We start from the raw sequence: 25,293 nt of genomic DNA, 5'->3' as shown, positions 1-25,293 counted from the left end.
TAAAACGAGCCTATTTTCTGCAAATGTGGAGTATTCAGTTAAGATCATTTATAACATGAACCACTTTAGAGTACAGAGGACATTTAAAAGAGAAGATTTAATTATAAAACTGATATTTCAGGCTGTAAATTCTGACTGAGAGCTGCCAAATTCTATTTTAACGCTTCACATTGCAATGTTGCTATGCAACTGTAAGTTGCTGAATTTATTCAGCGTTTGGATCCTCCTCTCAATTATTTTGCATTCTTTGAATTACAAGCAAATAACACAGAATTGCGTATGACCTTAAAAAAAACATGTTCATAATCCATTACCCATGGATATCAGATACTTCAAACACCTTGCTGCATGTTTGTGTTGTGTGTGAGTGTCTGTGCTTTGAAAGAGTGTCCAGATGTCCTGCATGGTCATAGTCGTCGTTTCCCCTAGTGAGCCCTCTGCGAAAGGCCCTGCAGTGTGCACAGTTTCCCATTAGACCCTGCAGTTTATACCCATAAATCTCAGCCAATGCTGGACACCCCTGTCAACAAGATCTTGCCTCTGATAATTTGACCCACCACCTGACAAAGCCAGTTATTAGTCTGTACAGCATCCATATATACAGTGCACAGCATAAAGAAGGACACCTCCTTTAACAATAAGTACATTTATTCAATTCTCAGTGAGTATAGACTTTATATTTTGGTGCATTTAAATGAAACCATTTTAAGCAGTTATATTAATTAAAATAAGAGTTTGATTATACGTATAGTATAATCTATAGTATAATCTTGCAAAGAAAGTTCAAAATTACCTAAAGTGAATATTTATATTTATTTTTAAGGTTTATTTTACATTTTTCCTTCACATATTCATTGGGGTGTACTATATCTAGCACCGTTATTTTATAGTTATTTTAATTTATTGCCTTTGTAACTGACCAATCTTAATGTATATGCTCAAATATCATTGTAAAGCATCCTATATAAAATATTGATCTCTGTAAGGGGGTGCACTCATTTATGCTGAACACTGTAGCGTTATTTTACTTAATTAAAAAGATATGATCCATCACCTAAAAAAGGTCATGGATCCTTTTCACTAGCGTTTTGCGAGCGTAATTTTCAGTTGTTTCTGGTGATTGGTGTCAAAGAAGAACAGCAGACTTAGCCTGGACTAAAATGGTCTTTTCGACAACTTAATGGTCACTATGCAATTTGTATGAAATCTCACTATTCCAAGGGTCTTTCCCAGAGTGGCTTACTGTTATCCCACTGGTGTGACCCTATTGCATACCAGTTCTCCTTCTCCCCCTAGAGAGAGACTCTGAGCTGCTCCGCGAGCGTGAGTCGGTCCTGAGGCTGCGGGAGAGGCGGTGGCTGGACGGGGCCTCCTTCGATGCGGAGCGTGGCTCCACCAGCCGCGAGGGAGAGCCCAGCCTTGACAAGAAGAGTGTTCCGCTGCAGAGCCCAGTCACTCTGGGGGAAGAGCTCCAGTGGTGGCCTGATAAGGTGGGTCTTTAGACTTTCATAACAGTGGTGCATTTTAAAGATGCCTCTTTTTAAAGATGTAAAAGAAGTCTCTGATGCCCCTGTGTGTGTGTGTGTGTGTGTGTGTGTGTGTATGTGAAGGTTTAGCTCAGAATACTACACAACTGATGGATTTGCTGTTCAGTGTTTGGACTTTCAACAGTAAAAATAAACCACTGATCTGAACTTTAGCTATGAAAACTGGAAAGTGTTAAGCTGCTTTGACACAATCTACATTGTAAAAGCGCTAAAGAAATAAACTAAATAGAACATTGAATGTTTTATAAGTGTGAAACTGACCCTTTTAGGCTATGATCCTAATTGAGCCATTTAGGTGACTGTCGCTTTAGATTTAAATGAGATTGTGCTCTTTATAAAAGAGGGCGCGGCTACTAATGCCAGTGTGTCAGGATTGTAGCAGATTCTAAAACAAGACTAACGTCCTATGCTTATGAGGTAGAGATGGTCACTAGTGGGCGGGGCTTTCCCCCTCTGATGACACGTACTATGAGAGAATGTCAGTCAAAGGGTTTTTATCAAGTGTGATTATAAAAAATGTAATTTATACATTTTTACCATTAAAAGTTGGCTATATTAACACATATTGTTGCCACACATCAGTTCAAACCCCATATAAAAAGGATAATTTGTATAATAGGTCCCCTTTAAATCTTCTCCTAAATATTACAGTCAATATTTGCTTATTCTTATTTAGTTGTAGAATTTCAGTGGCCATTGACTTCCATTAAATGGACAAATTTAAAGGTATTTTTTTTATCTAAAACATGAAAATACATTTCCATTTACTTGCCCTCAAGTTGTTGCATATTTAATTTTTTTCTTTTTTTCTGTTGGGCACAAAAGAGAATATTTTAAAGAATGTTAAAACCAGCAAACATTGACTCCCGTAGTAGGTAAACTAATACGTCTGAAGTCAATGGTTGCAAGTTTCTCACATTTTTTCCAACTTATTTTGTTTTCAACAGAAAAAAAGACTCAGTGGGTTAATCACTAATAAAGATTGGGTTAATGATCTTGTCCAAATCTTCATCTGCATTTTTAAAAATATCTAATGTTGTGTTACACAAAAAAAGCAATGCATACAGGTTTGGATTGACATGAGTTAATAAATAATGACCCATATTAAAATTTACGTTTTTGTGTGGTAGATAATAATAATAATATGAGGTAAATGGTGCGTAGTAATAATATAATCGCATAAATAAACAAAAAACAAAAAAACCCGCAAAAAAGTAAAACCTATTTTTATTATTTTTATTTTTTAAACATTTTTGTTATGACTCAATCCTACAGTACCTGCAAATTAGACAAATACCCTAGTATTTATCATGCTAGACTAGTAGCATATAAGATTAGATTTCTCTAAAATCTTAGCATGCATTTATTTAAAAACATTTATTAATGCATTCTTCCTACTTTTTTTTCCTACAAAGCCTACTTTCCTTTAATTTAATGGCCAACCTTGAAAGACACTTAGCAAAATATAATTTTAAAACCAGCCATGATCAAACTGTCTATACTAGATGTCGAATTGGACATTCTAGGTTGACTCATTTGTATCTACTCAATAATGAAGACCCACCTAAATGTAATTACTGCCAGGCTGCTCTTACTATCAAACATATTCTGTTGGAATGTGGAAGTTTGAATACAGTTAGACAAACAAAAAGGTACCACAAGGAAGAATCTTAAATTAATTATCAAACATTGAACTGAAAAGTCACATTTAACTTTGATTTATATTTTTGTGTGAATTTTATTTATTTATATTTTAGATATTTATCTAAGTAACTTTTTATTGTAATACGAATTTGTTTTTATCATGTAATTTTTTTTGTATATCCTTCTTGCCATGAAATAGCCATAAGTTGCTGATGTGGCAATAGATAAATAATAAATTAATTAATTAATGGCCAACCTTGGGTTAAACTTCAGAGATTTAGTGTCCAGTATCATTGGATGCATTTTATATTTCAGTTATTCAGTAATATATCAATATGTGTTTGACCCATTAGGACTATGTAACAAAGTTTGTCAGCATTGGTGCTTTGTACTCTGAGCTGGTTGCCGTCAGTACCAAAGGAGAACTCTACCAGTGGAAGTGGAATGAACCTGAACCTTACAGAAACGCACAAGTAAGATTTGCATCATGATAAATGATAAATTCCTGTCACTATTGAATTGCTAAATCTCAATGTTTTTGCATTTGTTTGCAGAATCCTTCTATACATCACCCTCGTGTTCCTTTCCTGGGCTTGACCAATGAAAAGATCACCCACCTGTCCGCCAACAGTATCCGAGCCACTGTGGCCACCGAGAACAACAAGGTAAGGAGATTATTCTTAAAGGAATGCATGAGATTTATTCATTAATTATCCATTATTCATTAAGGATTTATTCATAAAGGAATGCATGAGAAAAAAATCATAAGACAGGAGTGGGAGGGTACTAAAAATGAAAATCAGTTTTCAAAAATATCCTCACATTTATATTTCCAATTGTACGGTCAAGGCCACCCATAGGATATTTGCAATTGCATATTTTGAACTATATAATAATGATTGCAATAACATCCTTAATGTGAAACACATACTTTTGCAGTCTCCTATTTTTAATGTTCTGAGACCATCTCATTTTATCTGGAAAGATTTTAAAGGAATGAATTATAAAATGTGAATTTTTCAAAAAGTGTGGATGTTTATTAAAAGTAAATGTAAAATATGTTTTAGATTTTTATTTTGTATTATTGATTGTTGTTGATGTCTTTGTTATAAACCTACAGTGTACACTACCTGACAAAAGTCTTGTTGTCAATACCAGTTGCGAGAGCAGCAAATAATGACTTCTAGTTGATCATTTGTAAAAGTGTCAGTAGGTGGATTTCTCTGATGAATCATCTGTTGAACTGCATCCCAATCATCACCAATACTGCAGAAGACCTACTGGAACCCACATGGACCCTAGAGTCTCATAGATATCAGTCAAGTTTGCCGAATGAAAATCATGGTTTGGGGTTACATCCAGTATGGGGGCGTGTAAACTCTGCAGAGTGGACTGCAACATCAACAGCTTGAGGTATCAAGACATTTGTGCTGCCTATTACATTACAAAGCACAGGAGAGGGACAATTCTCCAGCAGGATAGTGCTCCTCATACTTCAGCCTCCACATCAAAGCTCCTAAAAGCAAAGAAGGTCAAGGTGCTTTAGGATTGGCCAGCCCAGTCACCAGAGATGAACATTATTTAGGATGTCTAGTGTAAGTTGGAGGAGGCATTGAAGATCAATCCAAAGACTCTTGACGAACTCTGGGAGTCCTGCAGGAACGCTTTCTTCTTCATTCCAGATGACTTTATTAATCAGTGATTTGAGTCGTGTCAGAGATGTATGCATGCAGTCCTTCAAGATCATGATGGATTCAGACACAATATTCATTCTGTCTCCACTGCAGCAGGACTTTATATTCTATACTGGACATTATTTCTGTTCAGTGACGAGACTTTAGTCTAAGCAGAGTCAGACCTTACTATCCTAATGAAAACATTCAACATCAAGGCATGATCATATTTTATTTTGGTCAAATAAGCATCATCTAGAGGCCTTTGCCTTTCATATAAGCCACTTCTGATACCACATCATCAACTAGAAGACAAGATATTATTTTGTTCTTATGACTTGGATAGGCGACAAGACTTGTAAAGTTATGCACATTATTGAAATTATTTATAAACCTTCAATTTTTTTCAGTATTCCACAACATTGCCATTGGTGTGTCAGTAAACTCAAAACTTTCATTGCAATAATGAAAATCTACATATTATGTGAAATGAATAGCAATAATAATTTACTATTTAGTGACGATATTACTCAATGTAAAGTTGTAAAGCGAGTTCAGGCTAATACTTTGCCGCAGTAACCTACGTATAAAGTCATTAAAATGTGTAGAAGTTTTCTTTTCTTTGATTTCTGCATTGGAGATTTGACCTGTTATTTTAACTTCTATGCACAAAAACTGGGACAGGCAGTTTTAACCAATCTGTTTTTGCAGGTGGCAACATGGGTGGATGAAACTCTGAGCACTGTTGCTGCTAAACTCGAACACGGAGCACAAACGTTCCCGGAGCTGCAGGGGGAGCGGATCGTCTCTCTGCACTGCTGTGCCCTGTATACCTGCGCTCAGCTGGAGAACAGCCTTTACTGGTGGTGAGCTGTCACCCTCATTTATATAAAGCAGTTTCAGCTTGCTTATGCTTCTGGGTTCTTATTCGCAATAAGTGAATAAGTGGCTATAAGTAGCTCCTAACTTGAATAAAAGTCAAAACTATTTGTTTATATATATATATATATATATATATATATATATATATATATATATATATATATATATATATATTATTTTATATATATATATTTTTTGACTTTTTCAAATATTTGCCAAATGATATTGAACAGATTCAGGAATTTTTCAGAGTATTTCCTATAATATTTTTTTTTCTCAAGTCTTATTTGTTTTATTTTGGCAAGAATCATTTTTTAATAACCTTTTTAAGATCAAAATATGCGATATGAAAAATATGCAAGGGGCTAATAATTCTGACTTCAACTGGGAGAAAATCTTAAAAACAATGGCCATGTCAATAAACGTTTGTACGTTCGTATTTTCAGCGAAAATGAAAGGAGGCAGTTATGTTATAGACTCTGTTTTGTTATGAATATGCACACAGTGAAGATGATGTTCATATAAACATGTAGCTACATGACGCCTCAACATTTTTGCTGTCTGTTAAGTTGCTAATACCGAAATGAAAATAAGCATTATATCAAGTTTTTATTGTTAAGGGTGAAACAACGTATCCAGGGTGATGTGAATGACGTTATAGAGTACACTGTTCCCTTTAAAGATTTACCCGACGTGTCCTAGGGAGTTTGTTTTCCATATCAAACTTGCAAAGTCTGAACTTACAAGGAAAGAATGCCAGACTGAACTGTGTGTAGGCTACTTAATATTGAGAAAAAGCCCCAATCAGATAGGTGAATGTCTGCAGCTCCGCTTCCGCTTTCAGATGTCTCTGTTTTTCCTTTATCCACACTGACATGGAGCAGCAGCATTTTAAAATGAAAACGCTCTCTTCAGCGTCTTCAAAAAGCTCAGCTTTTGGCGCTCAGAAACTTTGGCATAGTGTGGACGGATGTTGTAATCGTAGCAATACTTGCCTGTTTTAACACTAAAACATTAGTGTAAACGGGGCCTACATCTCTGACAAACTCCTCCCTCTTCCCATCAACCAATCACTGTATGCATAGTTAGTAATAATGCTGACATCATCCATAGCAACACATGGAAACTCCGCCCTCATTTTCAGCTTAAGACCTCTCTAATTCCTTTGTGAAAGTTTGTTTAATGGATTTTTAAGTTAACACATATTTTTAATGTAATTTCTGAGAACTTCTAGTTGTAAGATAAAAGGTTTTGTGAATACAGGCCTGTGGAATAAGTTTCTGTTTTCCTTTAGGGGTGTTGTGCCTTTTAGTCAACGGAAAAAAATGCTTGAAAAGGCCAGAGCCAAGAACAAGAAACCAAAGTCCAGTGCTGGAATCTCTTCGATACCCAACATCACAGTAGGAACTCAGGTGAGCAGCATGCTGTCTGTTGTATTTTGATTATGATGGCGGTGATATAATGCAATATTGTGTCAGCGATATCTTAATTTAGCCTTAAATTGGTGGCACCAGCCATAGGGTGGAGTAAAAAAATAAACACTGAACCTATGGCCAAGCATGTCTAATGCATTAATGAAGTCATTACAAATTGGACTAAAGCTGTGTTCAATACAGCTGGAGGACTGGATGTAAATAAGTAGATAAGTAGACAGCTGAAACTGCTACAATACAAGTGGTTGATGTGGCTTTAGGTGACTCCAGTGGTATTGCCTAAATATTATGAAAACATTCCAGGCATCTGTATAAGATGCAATGAGTTTAAAGGTACATATATCATTGTATATGGGAACAAGCAAAAATTAGATGTATTTGGAAAAAAGTGAAAGGGTAATGCCCTTGAATGAATATCTGTCGTGGTTAAGGAGCCAAGCCAAAAGGCAAAGCTCTTGATTTATCTACGTTCCTACTCTCACCCATGGTCATGAGCTTTGGGTCATGACTGAAAGGACAAGATCTCAGACACAAGAAGTCGAAATAAGTTTTCTTCGCAGCGTGCCAGGGCGCATCTTTATGGATAGGGTGAGGAGCTCGGAGTAGAGCCTCTGCTCCTCCACATCGAGAGAAGTCAGCTGAGGTGGCTTTGGCATCTATTTTAAATGCCTCCTGGACGCCTACCTAGGGAGGTGCTTTAGGCATGTCACACCAGGAGGAGGCTTCGGGGAAGACCCGGGACACGCTGGAGGAAGTGTCTGGGGAAAGGGAAGTCTGGGGTTCTCTCCTGAGACTGCTGCCCCTTTGATCCAGCCCTGGAAAAGCGGAAGAAAATTAAATGAGAAATAAAAGGGATGATAGAGGAGATACTTTTTCTTTCTTCATATATACAGTAAATAAATCAACATGCGTGTTCTTTAAGCTAAACAGATTATTTTTCACAGGGTTCCCACAGGTCCTTAAAAAGTCTTAATGTCTTAAATTAAAATCCGGGAAATTAGGGTCTTAAATTGTCTTAAATATTATTGTAAAGTGACTGTAGGTATTAAATTTTCAGCCAGTGTGCTTAATGACGATATGGAAGCACAGTGGTCCACAGTAAAACATCTAATAGTTGATTAATTTAGCACTTGTAAAACAGGAGAGAAATGACAGTCTCCGGGATTTATTTGCTTATTACGGTAGGTCAGCTACAGAGTACAGACGCTGACATCGGTCTGCACCTGCGTGCTGTTATTATGCGGTTGTTGATGTGTCAAAATGCAAAGATGGGAAATTGTACATTTAACGACGTGACACAGAGGCAATGTGTAAATTCTGCAAAAAGACCTTTTCGTTAGGGACCATGGGGCTCAAAGTCGTCAAGTCGCACATGAAAGGAGGAAAGCAGCACCAGGACGTTGCAGCAGCTTGTCATAGCAGGTCCAGGTTAATCCCTGCATTGTTTGCAGCTCGACCTAACAATGTTACTAGTTTCTAATGTTAGGCCTATAGCCTGTTATGAATAAGTAATGTTAACCCTTATAAACAACTCATTCATGAAAAAAGACAAAAGAGCTGTGTGCCTGTGCACATTTGGATAATGTCGGGCTATAAACGGGTTCGGGCTTTTAAAAAGCTGTCAATCAAAATGTACTTGTCGGGTTCGGGCTCTATCAGGCCTAACTTTTATATCATGATTACAGCTCTAGTTCAGACGCCCCCTCAGTCAGCTATAACAGCTTCATTTCACCACCAGACACCCAAAAAGCAGGTACTGTGGGTTATCCATACTGTGACGAGGCACAATTTATTTAAATCTAACGAGAACATTAAAAGGAGTAGCCTATTCCAAAGTTATTAAAACTTTTTTGGGTCTTAAATTATATTTGTTGAGGTCTTTAAAAGGTCTTAAAAAGCATAAAATGTTACTTTTAAAATGGTGCAAGAACCCTGTTTCAATATAGGATGTTGGATTATAGACATGGTTACATGACAAAGATAAGCTATATATATTAAGAGATAAATACAAGATCTTTGAGGGAGTTTGGGGATCTTTCAGATTGTTTCTGAATGTGGTGGTCAAAGAATAGAGGTCATAAATATTGATGTAAAACACTGAAGTTTTTATGCTGTTTTGTTGTTGTTGTTTTTTTACTGCAATATTATGGGAGTGTATACAGTGTATAAATGCAATAAAGAAATTTAAAAAACTGTTCAAATTAAAACCAAGTTGAATAATAGGATTATGGATTTTAATCCTGTCTGAAAAAAAAAAAGCGATATGACATTAGTGACGTCGTCTTTCCCGCAGGTGTGCCTGAGGAATAATCCTCTTTATCACGCTGGTGCCGTGGCCTTTTCCGTGAACGCCGGGATCCCTAAAGTGGGCGTCCTGCTGGAGTCGGTGTGGAACATGAACGACAGCTGCCGCTTCCAACTGCGCTCGCCGGAGAGCCTGAAAAACATGGAGAAAAACACCAAGACACAGGAGACCAAGTGGGATGCCTGTTTCTTTTGCATAGATTTATTAGTGCTAAAAATAAGATGCTGAAAGGTGTGCTTGTTTCTGTCATCAGGACGGAGAGCAAGCCAGAGCTGGTGAAGACGGAAATGGGCCCTCCGCCCTCACCAGCGTCCACATGCAGTGACACTTCATCCATCGCTAGCAGCGCTTCACTGCCGTACAGTACGTGCATCCGACCGCTAAAACCATCTGCTTTATATACTGTCAATTTGCAGATTAGTTTACAGGATTGGTTCACCTTCAAAATTAACATTTCCTGATAATTGACTGTTTGCTTTTTATAGATGTTGATTTTTTTTTTTTCATGTAACGGACTTTTGTGGTATATCAACATGATCAAACAAGAATTTACTACAGTTTTCTGGGTACATTTCCTTATAGTGCAGGGGTCACCAATCTCATTCCTGGAGGGCCGGTGTCCCTGCAGGGTTTAGCTCTAACTTGCCTCAACACACCTGCCTGGGTGTTTCAAGTACACCTAGTAACACCTTGATTAGCTCATTCAGGTGTGTTTAATCTGCAGGACACCGGTACCCCAGGAACAAGTCTGGTGACCCCTGTTATAGTGCCTCATTTGTATATTTAAAGTCTTTGTAAACCGTAAAGCCTCGTTTCCACTGAGTGGTACGGTTCAGTATGGTATGGGTCAGCTTTATCAGACCTGTGTCTTCACTGCCAAGTGGTACACTTTTGGTAGGCATGGTTCATCAAGGTTTGTTTGCGCTCGGGTCAACCATGGCTCACTATTATATGGAAACATTATTACGATGTAATGTCTTGGCTGTGTATCTAAAAATTGTGCTTGCTGTGTTCATTTACTTGGCTTGTTTCACGCACTAATGTGACGTTTTTCCGTAAACCAGTAGAGTTCAGCTGCGTGTCTAGTGCCACCCTTTTGGTACTTTGGAAAGTGTACTCAAAAAGTGGTAAGATTCACTTTTTAGTACCTTTTGACAGTGGAAATGAACATAAAAGTGTACCGTACCATGTTGTACCACACAGTGGAAACAGGCTTTTATTTGCTGAGACTTTAATTTCAGGATGTTGGTGTACTTTCAATTAATATGAAATATTGAGTAGGGGTGGGATTTTCTTTTTGCACATACACCGATGCCATTTTTTTTGGAACTGATCCTGATCCTAAAATTCTGAGTATTGAACAATACAGATCCGGTCCCCATACTGTGCCATGTTTTTTTTTTTCTTAATAGTTTTTTATAGTTCTGCTGATAAACTCAAATAATATATCTTCTTTAGTAATAATAACAGACCTATAGGCCTACTGTATATGACAGACGGCACAATCTAACTAAAAACATGATGCTTTAAACTAGGCTACTTTATTTGAGCATTTGTTATGACATTGATCTGTTGTGGTCTAGCTTATGTTTCCTTTTTTAACATTAAGATTTTTTTTTTTAAATCTGTAACATGCTTCTATTGACCCTAATCAAAACACAAACTGGTCTGTTAAATAAAATATTAATAAAAATAAAATGACAGTGAAATATCCACAGTTTCACTGTAGCTTATAAAGCAAAAAAATTTTTGTTAATGACAATCCATATTGCGCCCGTCAGTTTCACTTTTATTAGTTTAATCAACTTTGACCACAATGAGCTAGGCTTTACAAAGCATTCGCAGCACTGAAAGTATTCCCCTTGGAAGAATAAACTTATTCCGAAGGATGAGAGGACAGAATTCTTTAATATTACAGAATAATTTTACAGAGCGGCCTGTGCCACTGAGGCTTAAACCAGGCTTGAGTCTTAGCGCACAGCCCTTCGGTATCTTCGGACACTTCCAATCCAAAACAGCAGCAAAACGGCAAGAAATCAGTGTATTGAGGATCTGTCCAGTGTATTTTTAAACCTTTTCTAATTTAAAATTTCAGGTGAGGCTACTTTGTGTGTGAAGAGCAGGTAATAACTCTCTTTACTCCAGTGTTGTGAAGGCGATCTGCTGATCTAACAGACACAGCGCTGTTTAGAAACAGCAACAAACTTCTAGTTGCAGTACAAAATGAACCCATTTAATGCAAAACTAAATCCATTTCTGTACTGATTACTTATATTAACAGGAACAAATAGTCTTGAAGAAAGTTTTTCGTGTTGTCGTGAACGCCACACGCAGTTTGAATTGTGAAAGAAGGGAGTAGCAGCAGAGGGAAGCGCTGAAGTGAACATGAATTTAACCACTTGTATATTCATCTGTGCTTCACATTAAGCTGTAGAATGGCTTCAGAGCATTTGGGATATAGTAGGCCCATGACAAATTTGTAGTGCCTTATAATAGGCTACCTTCATGGCTTTTGTTGGCTTATAAATGACAGAATATACGCACAAGATCGGATTTGGATCTGTGCCAGCTGGCTAATACCGATCCAGCAAAAACATGCAGCATCGAACCGATATCCGATTCAAGTATTGGGATCGGTGCATCTCTAATAGTGTTGTTCACCTAAAAAATAACAATGTGTGCTAGCAAAATAAACATTGCAAATTTTGACTGCACACTAACTTCAAACATGCGTCGTTCCTGCTTATTTTAAGCATATTCACCTCAGGTCTCTTGCTTTTAAAAGATCATCAGCTTTAGTGAGATCTCAAAACACACTTGGCTAGGATGTGGCTTCAATGTTGTCATTGCTAACTGATCTCCTGCTGTGCTACAGAGCGAAGGCGCTCAACACCGGCTCCGAAGGAGGAGGAGAAGGTGAATGAGGAGCAGTGGCCTCTGCGAGAGGTTGTTTTCGTGGAGGATGTTAAAAACGTCCCCGTGGGAAAGGTGGGTGCAGGAGCGGCCCAGCTTGATCCAGTGGAGACCAAATCTTTCTCTGCTTTTTAAAAAAAATGTCATTGTATAACCTTTAAACAGCCAGAATTTATAGTAGGGCTGCACAATATAAGGTTTCAGCATGGATATCGCAATGTGATCTTTCACAATAGTCACATCACAGGATCTGCAATGTTGAGTCTGGATTGTAATTGATCATTTGCATGCGTTTGAGGCTTGTGACTGAAGTTTTTACTAGCATTCAGGCATAAGAAACTGCCGTTTGTAGCTATATTCACAATGATTTATTATTTATTGTTTATTTAACTTCCATCTTTTTCTTTGTTTTATTTATCTATGCTTGTAGATATTATATATTATACAGATGTACACCTCTACAGGATCATCCCAATTTATGTAAAATTATGAATTCTTTCCGAATAGATCTGATCAAGTCATCTGGTGAAATTGTGTTCATATTGCAATTTATATCGCAGAATACCAAAACATCGTCGGTTTTTCCCAATATCGTGCAGCCCTAATCTAGAGTAATAATTCTAGGTGCCACTTTGCACAGTTGTATAAAGTTTTTTTTTTTGATGTGTGCTGTTCCTGTCTGTGTTTCTCTCTGGTTTATGTGTGATGCTCTGCTATGACACCTCATTTGCAACAGCTCTCTCTTTTGAACTCAAGGTGCTAAAAGTCGATGGTGCATATGTTGCTGTGAAATTTCCAGGGACGTCGAGCAGCGTGAGCAGCCAGAGCGCAGCTCCCACTGACTCTGACCCGTCCTCACTGCTGCAAGACTGTCGACTGCTCAGAATAGATGAGCTACAGGTAAAAATGCATGGGCAAAAACGTTTCCGCTTACCAAATCTCAGTTTCACTTTAACTGCTCACATTTGTAGTCACTACCTAAAGGTGTAGTTCATACAAAACTGAAAGTAATGCTGTTATTTATTCACCTTTCACTTGTTCTAAACGTTCATGAGTTTCTTTATTCTGTTGAACACAAATATTTTGAAGAATGCTGAAAACCTGTAACTAATGACTTCTCCCTGTTCAATTCGGAATTGATTTTAAAGTGCTTTTACTGGTATATAAATCCATAAATTCATCAGTTTGATATTTATGGGGGCATGTAACATGTTTCTGTGTTTTTGTTTTTTGTTTTCGGTGATCTTTAATATAGCTACGCAATTATTTTCTAAAACGTCAAGCAGGAATTTGTCCACAGCTTGTTAGTTAATTATAAAGACAAAAATAATTAAAATAACAAAAATAAAATGATGTTTTTCTAAACATAATAGTCTTTTATATGCTTTATATCCTGCTATATGTGTTGTTTCATATTCGTTTATTATTTTACTTGCTGCATTCGTTATTTAATGTTTGAATATTGAAACGAATAGCAGCCATCACTTAAATGGTTATATTTTACCATCAAAATATAGTATATTTTATATCATTATCAACTTTTGATATAAAAACGCTGTGTAATTTAATTTATTGTTAAAAATGAAATAATTTAAGTGCTCTATGTTTTATTAGTGAAAGTGCCCGCTCACTTTTGACAAGGCCTGGCCAAAAGGATATCTTCGCCACTATAATACAAATGCAGTATTATTGTTGCATTATTATTGTTTAATTTTCTGTTATGTTCAGAGATTTTAAATATATTATTTATTTCCCCTCCAATCATTTTCAAGCATCACGTTACATTTTGGTAATTTTCCCTCCAAATAAAATTCGCCCAGAGCCGCGCAACATATGTCCTCTAAATAAATAGGGTGCTGTGGCATGTACCTATATTTAGCACCCCTATTTAATAGAGGCATAACAGTGTTCAGTCAAATGGTTGCTTTCGCTTTTATGAACATAAACTAGTTTCGGCTATTATATAAATTTTATTAAACAAAGGGAGCCGTTTACATTGCGTTACCAAGGCAACTATAGATGCATTTTGTGTTGTGCTTCAAAGAGCTTTGTCGCAGCACGACAGTGGAAAATAAAACTGTATCCGTGCCATCTGGCCCGGTTTGGCACGGAATGGAACAGTTCTGCTTAAAGAACGATTCAGCACGATAGTGGAAAAGTGGCTAGAATCTTCATTCAGTTCCTCAGTCCAGGCTGAAATGTAGAGGGGACAGAGCTTTCTCTGTGGCGGGTCCTCGGTTTTGGAACATCTATCCCTTGAGATTATATGGCTCCATCATGATCTATTAAATCACTTCTTAAAACGTACCTTTTTAGCTTGGCTTTTTAGGATTATTTTAATAGTCCTTTCTACTGCTACATTTTTACAGACGTTTCTCTTGCCTTCTACGTTTTTATATTCTGTTTATTATTACCTTGTCTTATGTACAGCACTTTGGTCAGTCTTGTGACTGCTTTTAAATGTGCTCTATAAATAAATTAACTTGAACTTGACTTCTGTAGTAATTGTTTTTCCTACTATGGATGTCAATGGCTTCAGTTTTTCAGTCTCATTCAAAATGTCATCTTTTGTTCAGCAGAAGGCAGAAACTCAAAGTCTAACTACTTGACGGAGTGTAAATTAGTGTAAAGTTAGTAATAATAGTGTAAAATTAGTAATAATAGTGTAAATTAAAAATATTTTAGAGAACTATGACTTTAACATGCTGCTTTGAATAAAGAGTAAAGTAATTTGTGAAAGGGAAACATTTCGGCTATGATTCAAATAATGTTGGCCTTAATTTAAGCGTAGCTGTTTTTGTCAATTCTTTTTCATTTAATGAATGACTTTTTCAATATTGTAATTAACAAAGTAATTGTAATTAATAAACAATGTTTAATTAGTATTTAAGTGCTGTAAGATAAATAGACCATTTCAGTGTGGTCATGATGTTAGCCCATGAACAGTTCCTGCTTGTTATCAAACTATTTCCTAACTGTAACGAGGCAATTAAATCATAAATTAATGTTAAATCAGCGGTCATATCTTTATTCATCAAGCTATAGAAATGAAAAATGTAAAATGGGTAAAACGTGTGGGACCATTGCTTTTGTTTACATCCCTCAAATTAGTCTGTTGCCTGCTTTTATGGTAACTAATACATAATTTTTTATGCATTAACAGATGAACGTAAAATTTTTTTTGCTAAAGCTGCAATTTTTATACTGGTAAACGTACATATATTGCAAAAACAATGTAACAATGCATGTGACTGATTTTCTTCTTTTAAACAGGTTGTTAAAACTGGTGGAACACCAAAAGTTCCCGACTGTTTTCAGCGAACACCTAAAAAACTTTGCATCCCAGAAAAAGCTGAAATTTTAGCAGTGAATGTTGACTCCAAAGGTGACTATGCTTTATTTGACTGCTATCTGGCTTTATTTTGTGAGTTTGCCCTGTATGTCTGCTTGACTGCTCTTCTGTCCTGCAGGAGTTCATGCTGTGTTGAAAACGGGCAGCTGGGTGAGATACTGTGTCTTTGACTTAGCCACCGGCAAAGCCGAGCAAGAGAATCACTTTCCCACCAGTAACCTGGCGTTTCTTGGTCAGAGCGAGCGAAATGTGGCCATCTTCACTGCTGGCCAGGTGAGACCATCATATAAACTCTGTTTCTACCTAAATGTGAATTAAAATTATGTGCAAAAACTGATATATCGTATAAAACATTCGTTAATTAAGGAGCATTTCAATCCAATGAGTGAAAAAGAACAAAATCGTCACTGGCTGATAAATTGGTGTCAAATATCAATCTGAGAAATGTAGTTTAGTGAGGTTGGGGAAACCCTGTGGACCTTTTTTGATTTCTTATAAATGAGTTTCACCTCAAAAGACTAAGATGAATTTCAATTAATGCAATGCTGTGGCTTTTTGAAGCATGAGACGCTCTTTGGGAGCACAGTCAGATGCTCAGGACAGTACTAGAGGTTAAAATTATAGAATAATAATAATACTGAAGCACTGTGATGACGGACTGACGACTGAAGCATTTTAGAAATGATCAAAACAACTTATCAGATGTTTTACAATGTGCTCAATGCTGGTTTGTCCATTAATGCCGCCCGTAACCCAGATTTATATAATCTTATTATCTCTGATCACAAAATCACATCACTTTTATTGATGCTCATGCTGGAGTTTATTTGGTATCATGCATATTTTTTTTCTAAAGGATAAAAAGTTTGTTAAAGTTATATATATATATATATATATATATATATAATTTTTTTTATTTTTTATTTTTTTATTTTTTATTTTTTACATGTATGCACATGTTGGTCTTTCCATGAACCATTTTTTATGCTATATACTAAATTGCACATAAAAATAGATGGATGGAAACGGAGCTATAGAAACTTTCCATTTCCCATTTTTGTTTGTTTTAACTTTCTCATCTTTGTGTGTCCTCAGGAGAGTCCCATTATTTTGAGGGATGGCAATGGCACTATTTATCCCATGGCTAAAGACTGTATGGGTGGAATACGTGACCCTGATTGGCTGGATCTGCCGCCTATAGCCAGTCTGGGCATGGGAGTTCACTCACTCGCCAACCTTCCCAGTAACTCCACAATCAAAAAGAAGGCGGCCATCATCATAATGGCTGTAGAGGTGAGATACACCATCCTGAAAAACTTTACACATTAGTTAAGAAAATAAAAGTAAGTTTAGGAGAGTATATGTGTGTATATATATATATATATATATATATATATATATATATATATATATATATATATATATATATATATATATATATATATATATATATATATATATTAGTGCTATCAATCGATTAAAAAAAATTTTACTAATTAATCGCACCTTTTAAAAAAAATTAATCGCATTTAAAATACTGAAACTTGTCATTTTGGCTATTCAAATGTAAAATTAATGTAAACACAAGGATTCTGACACAACAACGCGAAGCATACGCTTTCATTGCGTTTAATGAGGAAACACGGTAAACTTCGAGGGCTCATGCTGAAAGGCAGAGTAATGCCCTGTCTTTGACAGCTCACGACTTCACCAGAGACTTTCTGAGTACATTTACATAAGACACCAATACTCCTATTTTAATATGATTAAGATTATACTCTTATTAAAATTCTACCATGTAGCCTTAAAAGGAAGCTTACCTTAAAGGAACACCGAGTCACGAAATGCGGAGGATTTTCTTTCTGTTCGCCATGCGGTATCAACTCACAACAGAAGTCGAAAGTTAAAAATGAAACACCCGAAATTGCATGAAACTCTGGATAACCTGTGATGCGACTAATTGTTTTATACTGGAACTTACCTTCAAAAAGTGCTTCCTTGGTCTTATCCACATTTTTTGCATGTTAAACACACGTCCACCACAACAGGAAGTAAAAAAAAACTGCAGCTGCGTTAATTGCGTGAATTTTTTTAACGCGTTAATTATTTAAAATTAATCGCATACGTTAACGCACTAATTTTGACAGCGCTAATATATATATATATATATATATATATATATATATATATATATATATATATATATATATATTTATTATTATTTTTTAAAAATAATTAAGACTTCTATGAAAAATAATGCAATTTTCTTTCCTTTTATAACTATTTCTTAATTTTTGTTAACATTTTAGAATCTAGTTCTGCTAGTCAATGTTAATGTATTTACTCGCATAACCAATAAACAGTAGATTTATTTTTATTTTTGCATCTTGGTTAATGTTAGTTATTGAAAATAAAATTGTTCAGTTGTTAGTTTTAGTTTACTCTCAGTGCATTAACTAATGTTACCAAGCACAACAGTGGATGTTATAATGCATTAGTGAATGTTAAAACTATGAGTAATAAATGCTGTACCAGTATCGTTTATTCTCAGTTCATGTTTTGACAAACTTAAATTAAAAGCTTTTAATTACCTGTAAGGTTTTTATTACAGGTATATTTTAATTTATTATAATTATAGAGTAATTATATTTACACTTAAGCTCACACAAATACTTGTTTGTTTGTGTGTTTATACTTTATTGTCCCATTTCTGGGAAATTTGTCTTGGACATCCATAACATGGCCAGAACACATTACAACACAATAAATGAAACATATAAAATTACCCAAAGGTGAATATCAAACAGATTAAGTAATTTAACAGCAGTCTGCACAAATGAGTTCATATGTTGATTCGATTTGTACATCGAAATGCTTAATAATCTCCCTGAAGGTCATATGTATTCTCATATAAATACCATAGACTGTAAAAGATATGGACGTAGTATCTGTGTCATCACCTGTAGGTTTCTGAAGAGCGCATATGAAGCTACAAGTAGGCGTGGTCAACAGTCACCATTTAGTTCGCGCGTCATCGCACCCACCAAATAAGGGCAAAGAGGTGGAGCTATAGACGCCTTCTAGCATTTTCTTCGACCAGCTTTTCTTTGGGAGAAACGCTTACTACTTCACTACCTGCGACTTGTTTGTGTTCTGACCACATGTGCTTGGTTGTACACTATATCAATAAAGTGTTTAGTCTTTAAAAAACACTGTTGTAACACATTGAGCCACTAAGCATTGTTCTCATGACGTTTCTCTACAGGAAAAAAAATGGTAAATACTCCCAAACGCTGTGTTAGTAAATGCAGGGCTAATGATGTAATCCAGGCATAACAGTGTATGACAATGTTTCTGGCAATGTTTTTTCAATCTGGCAGATTCTGAAGTGCATTACAGCTCTAAAGTAAAATATAAATGATGATAAATGATCTTAAGTAAAAGAAATAAATTTATAGAGATGGTATATAAGTATATAACTTCACTCACCTTGGAAATGGAGACCACTTGAATGGTTTGTGAGCACCATTAAGTGCATGCAGCATGCCATATCATCTGATAATTGTAGAAAATAATTCTAAAAGGCAACTGACTGTGTAAAGCCACATAAAACAACACAGAAATACGATGAATATGCCGAGTTCAGCAGCTAATCAGTCGGAATCAGCTGAGGTGAAGTGACTGCCACCAGCGAGACCTAGTTGTCACTCAAGTGGCCACGCCCTTAATTATGCAGACGTAATATTAGCTTCTCGAGAGAGAGCGGGAGGTTGCTTCTTGAGTAAATTGTATATCATGTTTTGCAAAATTGCAAATGAGAGATGTTTGTACCATCAAGCCCTGGTTTCTGGCTAATGCATTGCTTGCTATTTGTGTTTCAGAAGCAGACTCTGATGCAGCACGTGCTGCGCTGTGATTACGAGGCGTGTAGGCAGTATCTGATCAGTCTGGAGCAGGCCATGCTACTGGAGCAGAACCCTCACGCTCTGGACACTCTGCTAGGACACCGCTGTGACGGAAACCGCAACGTCCTCCATGCCTGTGTGTCCGTCTGCTTCCCCGTCAGCAACAAGGAAACCAAGGAGGAAGAAGGTAAACATGCAAGGTTTTGAGTTGAGTACCATTAAAGGGGACCTATTATCCTAAAATCACTTTTGTAGGGGGTTTAAACACAGTTGTGTAGCAGGAGTGTGTGAATATAACCAGCCTCTAATGGTAAACATTTATAATCCGATTTGTTTAAAATCACACTCGATAAAAACAGTCTGCAGAAACACTGTGATTGACATTTTCTCTTTGTACGTCATCAGAGGGGGAAATGATATTCATAAGAGACCATTAGTGACCTCTGCCTTGTTAGCATAAACAGTCCTGAGTGAGAAGCTGAGTTTGTTAGCAACTAATAATCAATGTCAGCATAGACAGAGGATTATAAATAAACAGCGACAGGAGTCTGCATAGACTGACACACAGATGACAGTTCTGTTTTGAACCTGCCACTATGCTGACATGCAGGCATTTGTAGCTCCGCCCTCTTTTGAAAAGAGCACAATCTTATTTAAATTTAAAGCGACAGTCACCAAAACAGGACAATTTGGATCAAAGACTAAAAAGGTCAGTTGCAGAGAGTTATAATTAGATCAACCCACAGGACACATCTTGCCCGCAGTTTTGCTGTTAATAAAATGTGGTTATTGTATAAAATCAGTTCATTTTAAAAAGTCTTAACAAGTGACTTTATATTATTTATTTATATAGTAAGTAGGGCTGGGCGATTTGGCAAAAAAATAGAAAATAGAAAATAAGAAATATTTGTGTAAATATTGCAGTTGCAGGAGGACAGAGGTATTTTTTGCAAGTTTTGCTGAGCCTAGGAAAGATTTGCTGTCAGCTCGGCTTTGACTTTGTCTTCTGATTGAATGACAGGTTGTGTTGCTGCTGCCTTTTTCATAAAAAGATACAGTGGAAGAAAAGGACTGAACATGGAAACTGTAAAGCCTAATTTAACCCAATGTGTAAAGTTGTGGACGTATAGCAGGAGCAAATAAATGCACCAGATGTGCGTTTAATATAAAATAATTTATTTAATCTATTTTTCTTTTGTCCCCCTTTTAAATATCGATCATCTGATGCGCTTTGCTCCACTCTCTGTATTATGCTGCCTGATCTGTCTGGTTTTCAACTAGGTCCGCTAAATGACGTCATGGGGGCGGGTACTTTCACTTTTCACTGCTACAGGCCCTCACCTCTGCTCGTGTTCAAACCAAAAGATCGGCGCGGTTTTTCACATGGCAGGCTTTTACGTCCTTCATACATGTTGAGATCGAGTTTATCGACTTGAGGGAATATGTCTTGACAATCCACACAGACGTGACTCAAGCTGCGTCCCAAATGGCACACTATACACTATGCACTCATGCACTATGTACTTATGCACTTACACACTCAACAGGATAGTACATGTATGTAGTGGCGTCCCAAATGGCACACTAATGTTTTTTTACTAAGCGGAAATTCAAACCGTTTCCCTGATGACGTTTGACGGTTGCCAAATCAGTGAAATAAACGACCGAATTATCAAATATTACCTGCCGTGAGTGTTGCCGCATTCACCATCAGGAGGCGCTATAATCACTCTCGTAGGAGAATTTTGTTCTCACCATCCAAAATAAATAAAGTTATTCAACATGTGCGTCCGATAGCTCCGCCTCTTCCGCTACATAAGCAAACCTGCGGTCGTTGAGTGCGTGAAGTGTCCATCACTACACACTTCATTCTACAGGCTGAATGAGTGCATCATCCGGGAAATTAAAGTGCACTTATTATTTTTATAGTTTTCAGTTTAAACACACTACTTACACTATTTATACTACAAAATGGCGTAGAATAGTGCATAAGTATGCGATTTGGGACGCAGCTTCAGACTAATGCAACAAGTAAAATCCTACATGACTTCACGCTTTAACAGATAGTCAAGCAGGTCGCACACTAGAAGCGCAGCGGCACGGTGCGCACATGACAGTTTAAACTATCACACACCAAACGCGCACATTCGCATGACATTTAACATGAAACTAATCAGATGGCGCTCTGTGGCGGGGCTGAAATAAGAACTGCTTCGTGAATCGTGGCTGGGCGGCACCGGTTTGTGTTTAGAAACCTGTTTAGAATTCTAAAATCCATGGCGGTGCGTGGTGCTGTGGAGCGCATCGCCGAGAGGCACTTCTGGGGTGCTTCCTGCTTCATACAGAGAGTGAACCAAAGCGCATTGGTTCCATTATAATGTATTAAATGTATATTTAAAAAAAAATCGCGATTCTAGATTTAATATAAATTAAACCGTCGTCAACGTAAATTCGAATTAATCGAAAAAATTGGAAAAATCACCCAGCCCTAATAGTAAGTTACTATTCTGATTCAGTCCATCCCTAATATTTACATATTTTTATATAACTTACACTCTTTATAACAGAATGATCGAGTTGAGTTTATTTGTACCCGTTGGTAGATTCTTTTTGTAGCAAAGTTTAGCATTTAATACAAACAATTAAAACACACATATACATACCCACATATGCACCTACAGAAATACCTTATAAAATATTACAATTTATTCAGAGCGACAGTAGATGATGGGACAAAGCTATTCCTGGAAGGTGTCCTTCTAAAACGCATCTGAAATCTTTGACTCGAAGGGAGTAAGAGAAACTCTTCAGACAGAGGATGAGAACTACAGCTACTAGTCTTCTGGGAAATCTGTAAAAGTTGCCTACTATCCAGGGATTCAATACTCCGCTATGATTCAACAATCAATCTGCTAGACCACCTAATAACCTGGCTCAGTCTATTCCTGTTTTTAAGGGACAGACTTCCAAGTCATGCGACCAGAACGTAGGATAAAATAGACTCAATAAATGCACGAAAGAAAAGAGAAAGCATATTAGATACACAGATGCCCCTTCTTGCATGCAGTTTGCCGCAAAGTAAAAAAAAAAAATGCCAATAATGATACCCAAATTTGAACGAATAAATATCTTCTCAGATATATACATGCATGTGTGTATTTATATACACACAAATATAGACAGTATGCACACATAATTACAAACGTTTGTTTTGGATGCTATTAATTGCTAAAACCATGTTACAGCACTAATTTAAAGGATGTGTGTATGTGCATGTTCTTATATTCCAGTGGAGACTTAAAACTGCATGCGCACACACACACTCATAGAAACATTTGTCATTTTTGTATTTGTGTGTGTGTGTGTGTGATTTTATTATTTATATGTATATATTTTATGCTCTATTTTTAAAGCATTTTCTTTTAAAACTGCTCTGGTTTTTATTTTGGTTTTAATTGAAGATATCGCAACATGGAGTCATGCATACAAGTGGCTTTACACACAGCTGGTGTAATATGTTGATCAAACCCATTCAGAGATGAGGGTCATTCAGTGATGTGCGATGTGTTTCAGAAGCAGAGCGGTCTGAAAGAAACACGTTCGCTGAGAGGCTTTCTGCAGTGGAGGCCATTGCCAATGCCATATCAGTGGTGTCGAGCAACAGCTCCGGGAACCGGACAGGATCATCCAGCAGCAGGGGGTCAGTGTTCATATTCACTTCATGAAGAAATGCACTTCAGAAAACTCTAGAAACTGCTAGAAAAATATTCTACAATGCGGTGCCTTTTTCTACTTTGATTTGTTTATAGTGCACAGAAAAACCCTGACATTGCAATATTTTTGTTTTCTGCTTTATATATAAGGATTTAAATTCATACATTAGACCAGATGACTTGAATGGCTCTATTTGTAAAGAACTCATAATTTTAGATGGATTGGTTTGATTCTGTTGAAGCGTGTGTTTTCATAAAATATTATATAAAAATTATAAGCAGATATAAATACAATAAAGAAAACAAACAAATTAAATAAACAGTGTTTTGGTGTTCTGGGGAGTCTGACAGTTTTCAAGTACAGAAATTGAAGAATCAAATGTAAAATAACACAGTTTAGTCTTCATCATATCAACAAGTAAATGCAACTAATCCTCTAAATGCTATAATTTCTTGTGCCCTGTGGAGTAAAAGGAAAACAGATTTATTAATCTATTTCTTTTGTATGATACCATATATTAACCAAACATACTTCTTTCTTACTGTGTTGCATACTTAGAAGGAGCTGCTGACAAAAGGGAAATAGCAAAATAAGAATAAATATAATGCGGGGGCCCTTGATCCAGACTGCTGTCTAATAAGAAGTCTAGACGTGTCACAAGGAGCTGGATGCAAATTGTGAAATATGTTAAAGGGCCATGAAACCCCCTCGTTTCAGCAGGGTGTTTTCACACCTCTACTTTGAAAAAAGTCAGAAAAGTGGGCGTGTCCAGCTTTGTTTAGGGGGGGTGTCAGAGGAAGAAAAGAGGCTTGGTGTGGGAGTGTCTATTTGGGCACGCTGAATTTCAGAGTCAAAACACACACCCACACAGGGGACAAAGTGACTGTGTTTACATGGACATCTGTAGTCGAATTATTTGCCAAATTATTAAATGGTGGACTTTAACTGCAGTTTGGCTCTTTCATTCAGGGAATTCATTCATCTCCCTCGCTACAAACGAGATATTTGATTCGAGGAGCTGCTGTAAGCGTGTATTTTTCATGCAATGTTTGATACCGCACGGCGAATGAGAGAAAAAACCCTCTGCATTTCCCGGAAACTTAGATGCACACGGCAGGTAGTGTCAGAAAGCCGCGTGTGTTATTCCGGTCACTAAATCCTACACGAGGTTATAGTTTGGTTGTAGTGCTAACTTGTTTACACTCGATGCAATAGTTTTTTCGATACGAATAAAATATGAACTGAATAAACAAAGAGCACTGGTCGCTCACTTACCAAATCTGTAGAGACAGGACAATTCACAGCAACTAGAGCCGCGTCTTTATTAAGAGGAGACTACAAGCGAATCCGGATCTCAGCGTTTGCAGATGAGAACAGCTCTCAGGTAAACAATAATCCTTGTTTTGCCAACACAACGTGGCATCTTTGTCGTCTAAACACTGTGAATATTAATGAAGTTGCACAATAGAGCGCGCTGATTGGTTGGAACCAAGCTTTACTCATGCATTAATGCAGCACACTGTAAGACGTAATAAGACACACTCTGGCACAGATGTCCAGTCTGCACGCTGGAATACACGCTATTATGTCATGACCGTGATGCAGCTTCAAAAATTAGTTTCAAACCGGAAGTACGAATTTGCTTAAAATAACGCAAAAACAACCAATTTACACTTTTTAGTGGAATATAGGTGTCCTAATAGTGTTTTTAGCAGTGTGGGACACATATACGACTGTCAACAGCTCAAAACATGTGTTTTGGTGTTTCGTGACCCTTTAAAGATCCACTAAACTGTTCAGTTCTGGTATGCAGAGAAGGGTTGCAGCAAGAGGAAGTATGTTTGGGTGCAACAGCCAAAGGACTGCAGAATGACTGATAAGTGACATACACCAAAACTCCACCTGTTGATATCAGTAGTGTATGT

General features: G+C 36.8%; 1 protein-coding gene across 39 annotated transcripts in view; it reads left to right on the top strand.

Annotated features, from left to right (window-relative positions):
- Window positions 1-25,293, top strand: part of ubr5 (ubiquitin protein ligase E3 component n-recognin 5) — a 107,494-nt gene that overhangs the window by 23,047 nt on the left and 59,154 nt on the right. For 15 of the 39 annotated variants that reach the window (XR_012391350.1, XR_012391346.1, XM_073924662.1 and 12 more), the window contains 14 exon segments: window positions 1,279-1,490; window positions 3,545-3,664; window positions 3,746-3,856; window positions 5,576-5,730; window positions 7,041-7,158; window positions 9,473-9,657; window positions 9,738-9,847; window positions 12,360-12,472; window positions 13,154-13,297; window positions 15,671-15,782; window positions 15,868-16,022; window positions 16,845-17,042; window positions 19,631-19,841; window positions 23,228-23,354. Coding sequence is in view for 33 of the 39 variants with exons in the window: in XM_073924662.1 (XP_073780763.1) it covers window positions 1,279-1,490; window positions 3,545-3,664; window positions 3,746-3,856; window positions 5,576-5,730; window positions 7,041-7,158; window positions 9,473-9,657; window positions 9,738-9,847; window positions 12,360-12,472; window positions 13,154-13,297; window positions 15,671-15,782; window positions 15,868-16,022; window positions 16,845-17,042; window positions 19,631-19,841; window positions 23,228-23,354 (2,071 nt within the window). In the remaining 6 variants the exon portion in view is untranslated. 39 annotated transcript variants of the gene reach the window in all.

Source organism: Danio rerio, chromosome 16 (assembly GCF_049306965.1).
Source record: "Danio rerio strain Tuebingen ecotype United States chromosome 16, GRCz12tu, whole genome shotgun sequence".
In the NCBI taxonomy this organism is placed as follows: Eukaryota; Metazoa; Chordata; class Actinopteri; order Cypriniformes; family Danionidae; genus Danio; species Danio rerio.
Note: the sequence above shows the minus strand (reverse complement) of the source record. Positions and strands in the feature narration are given on the sequence as shown.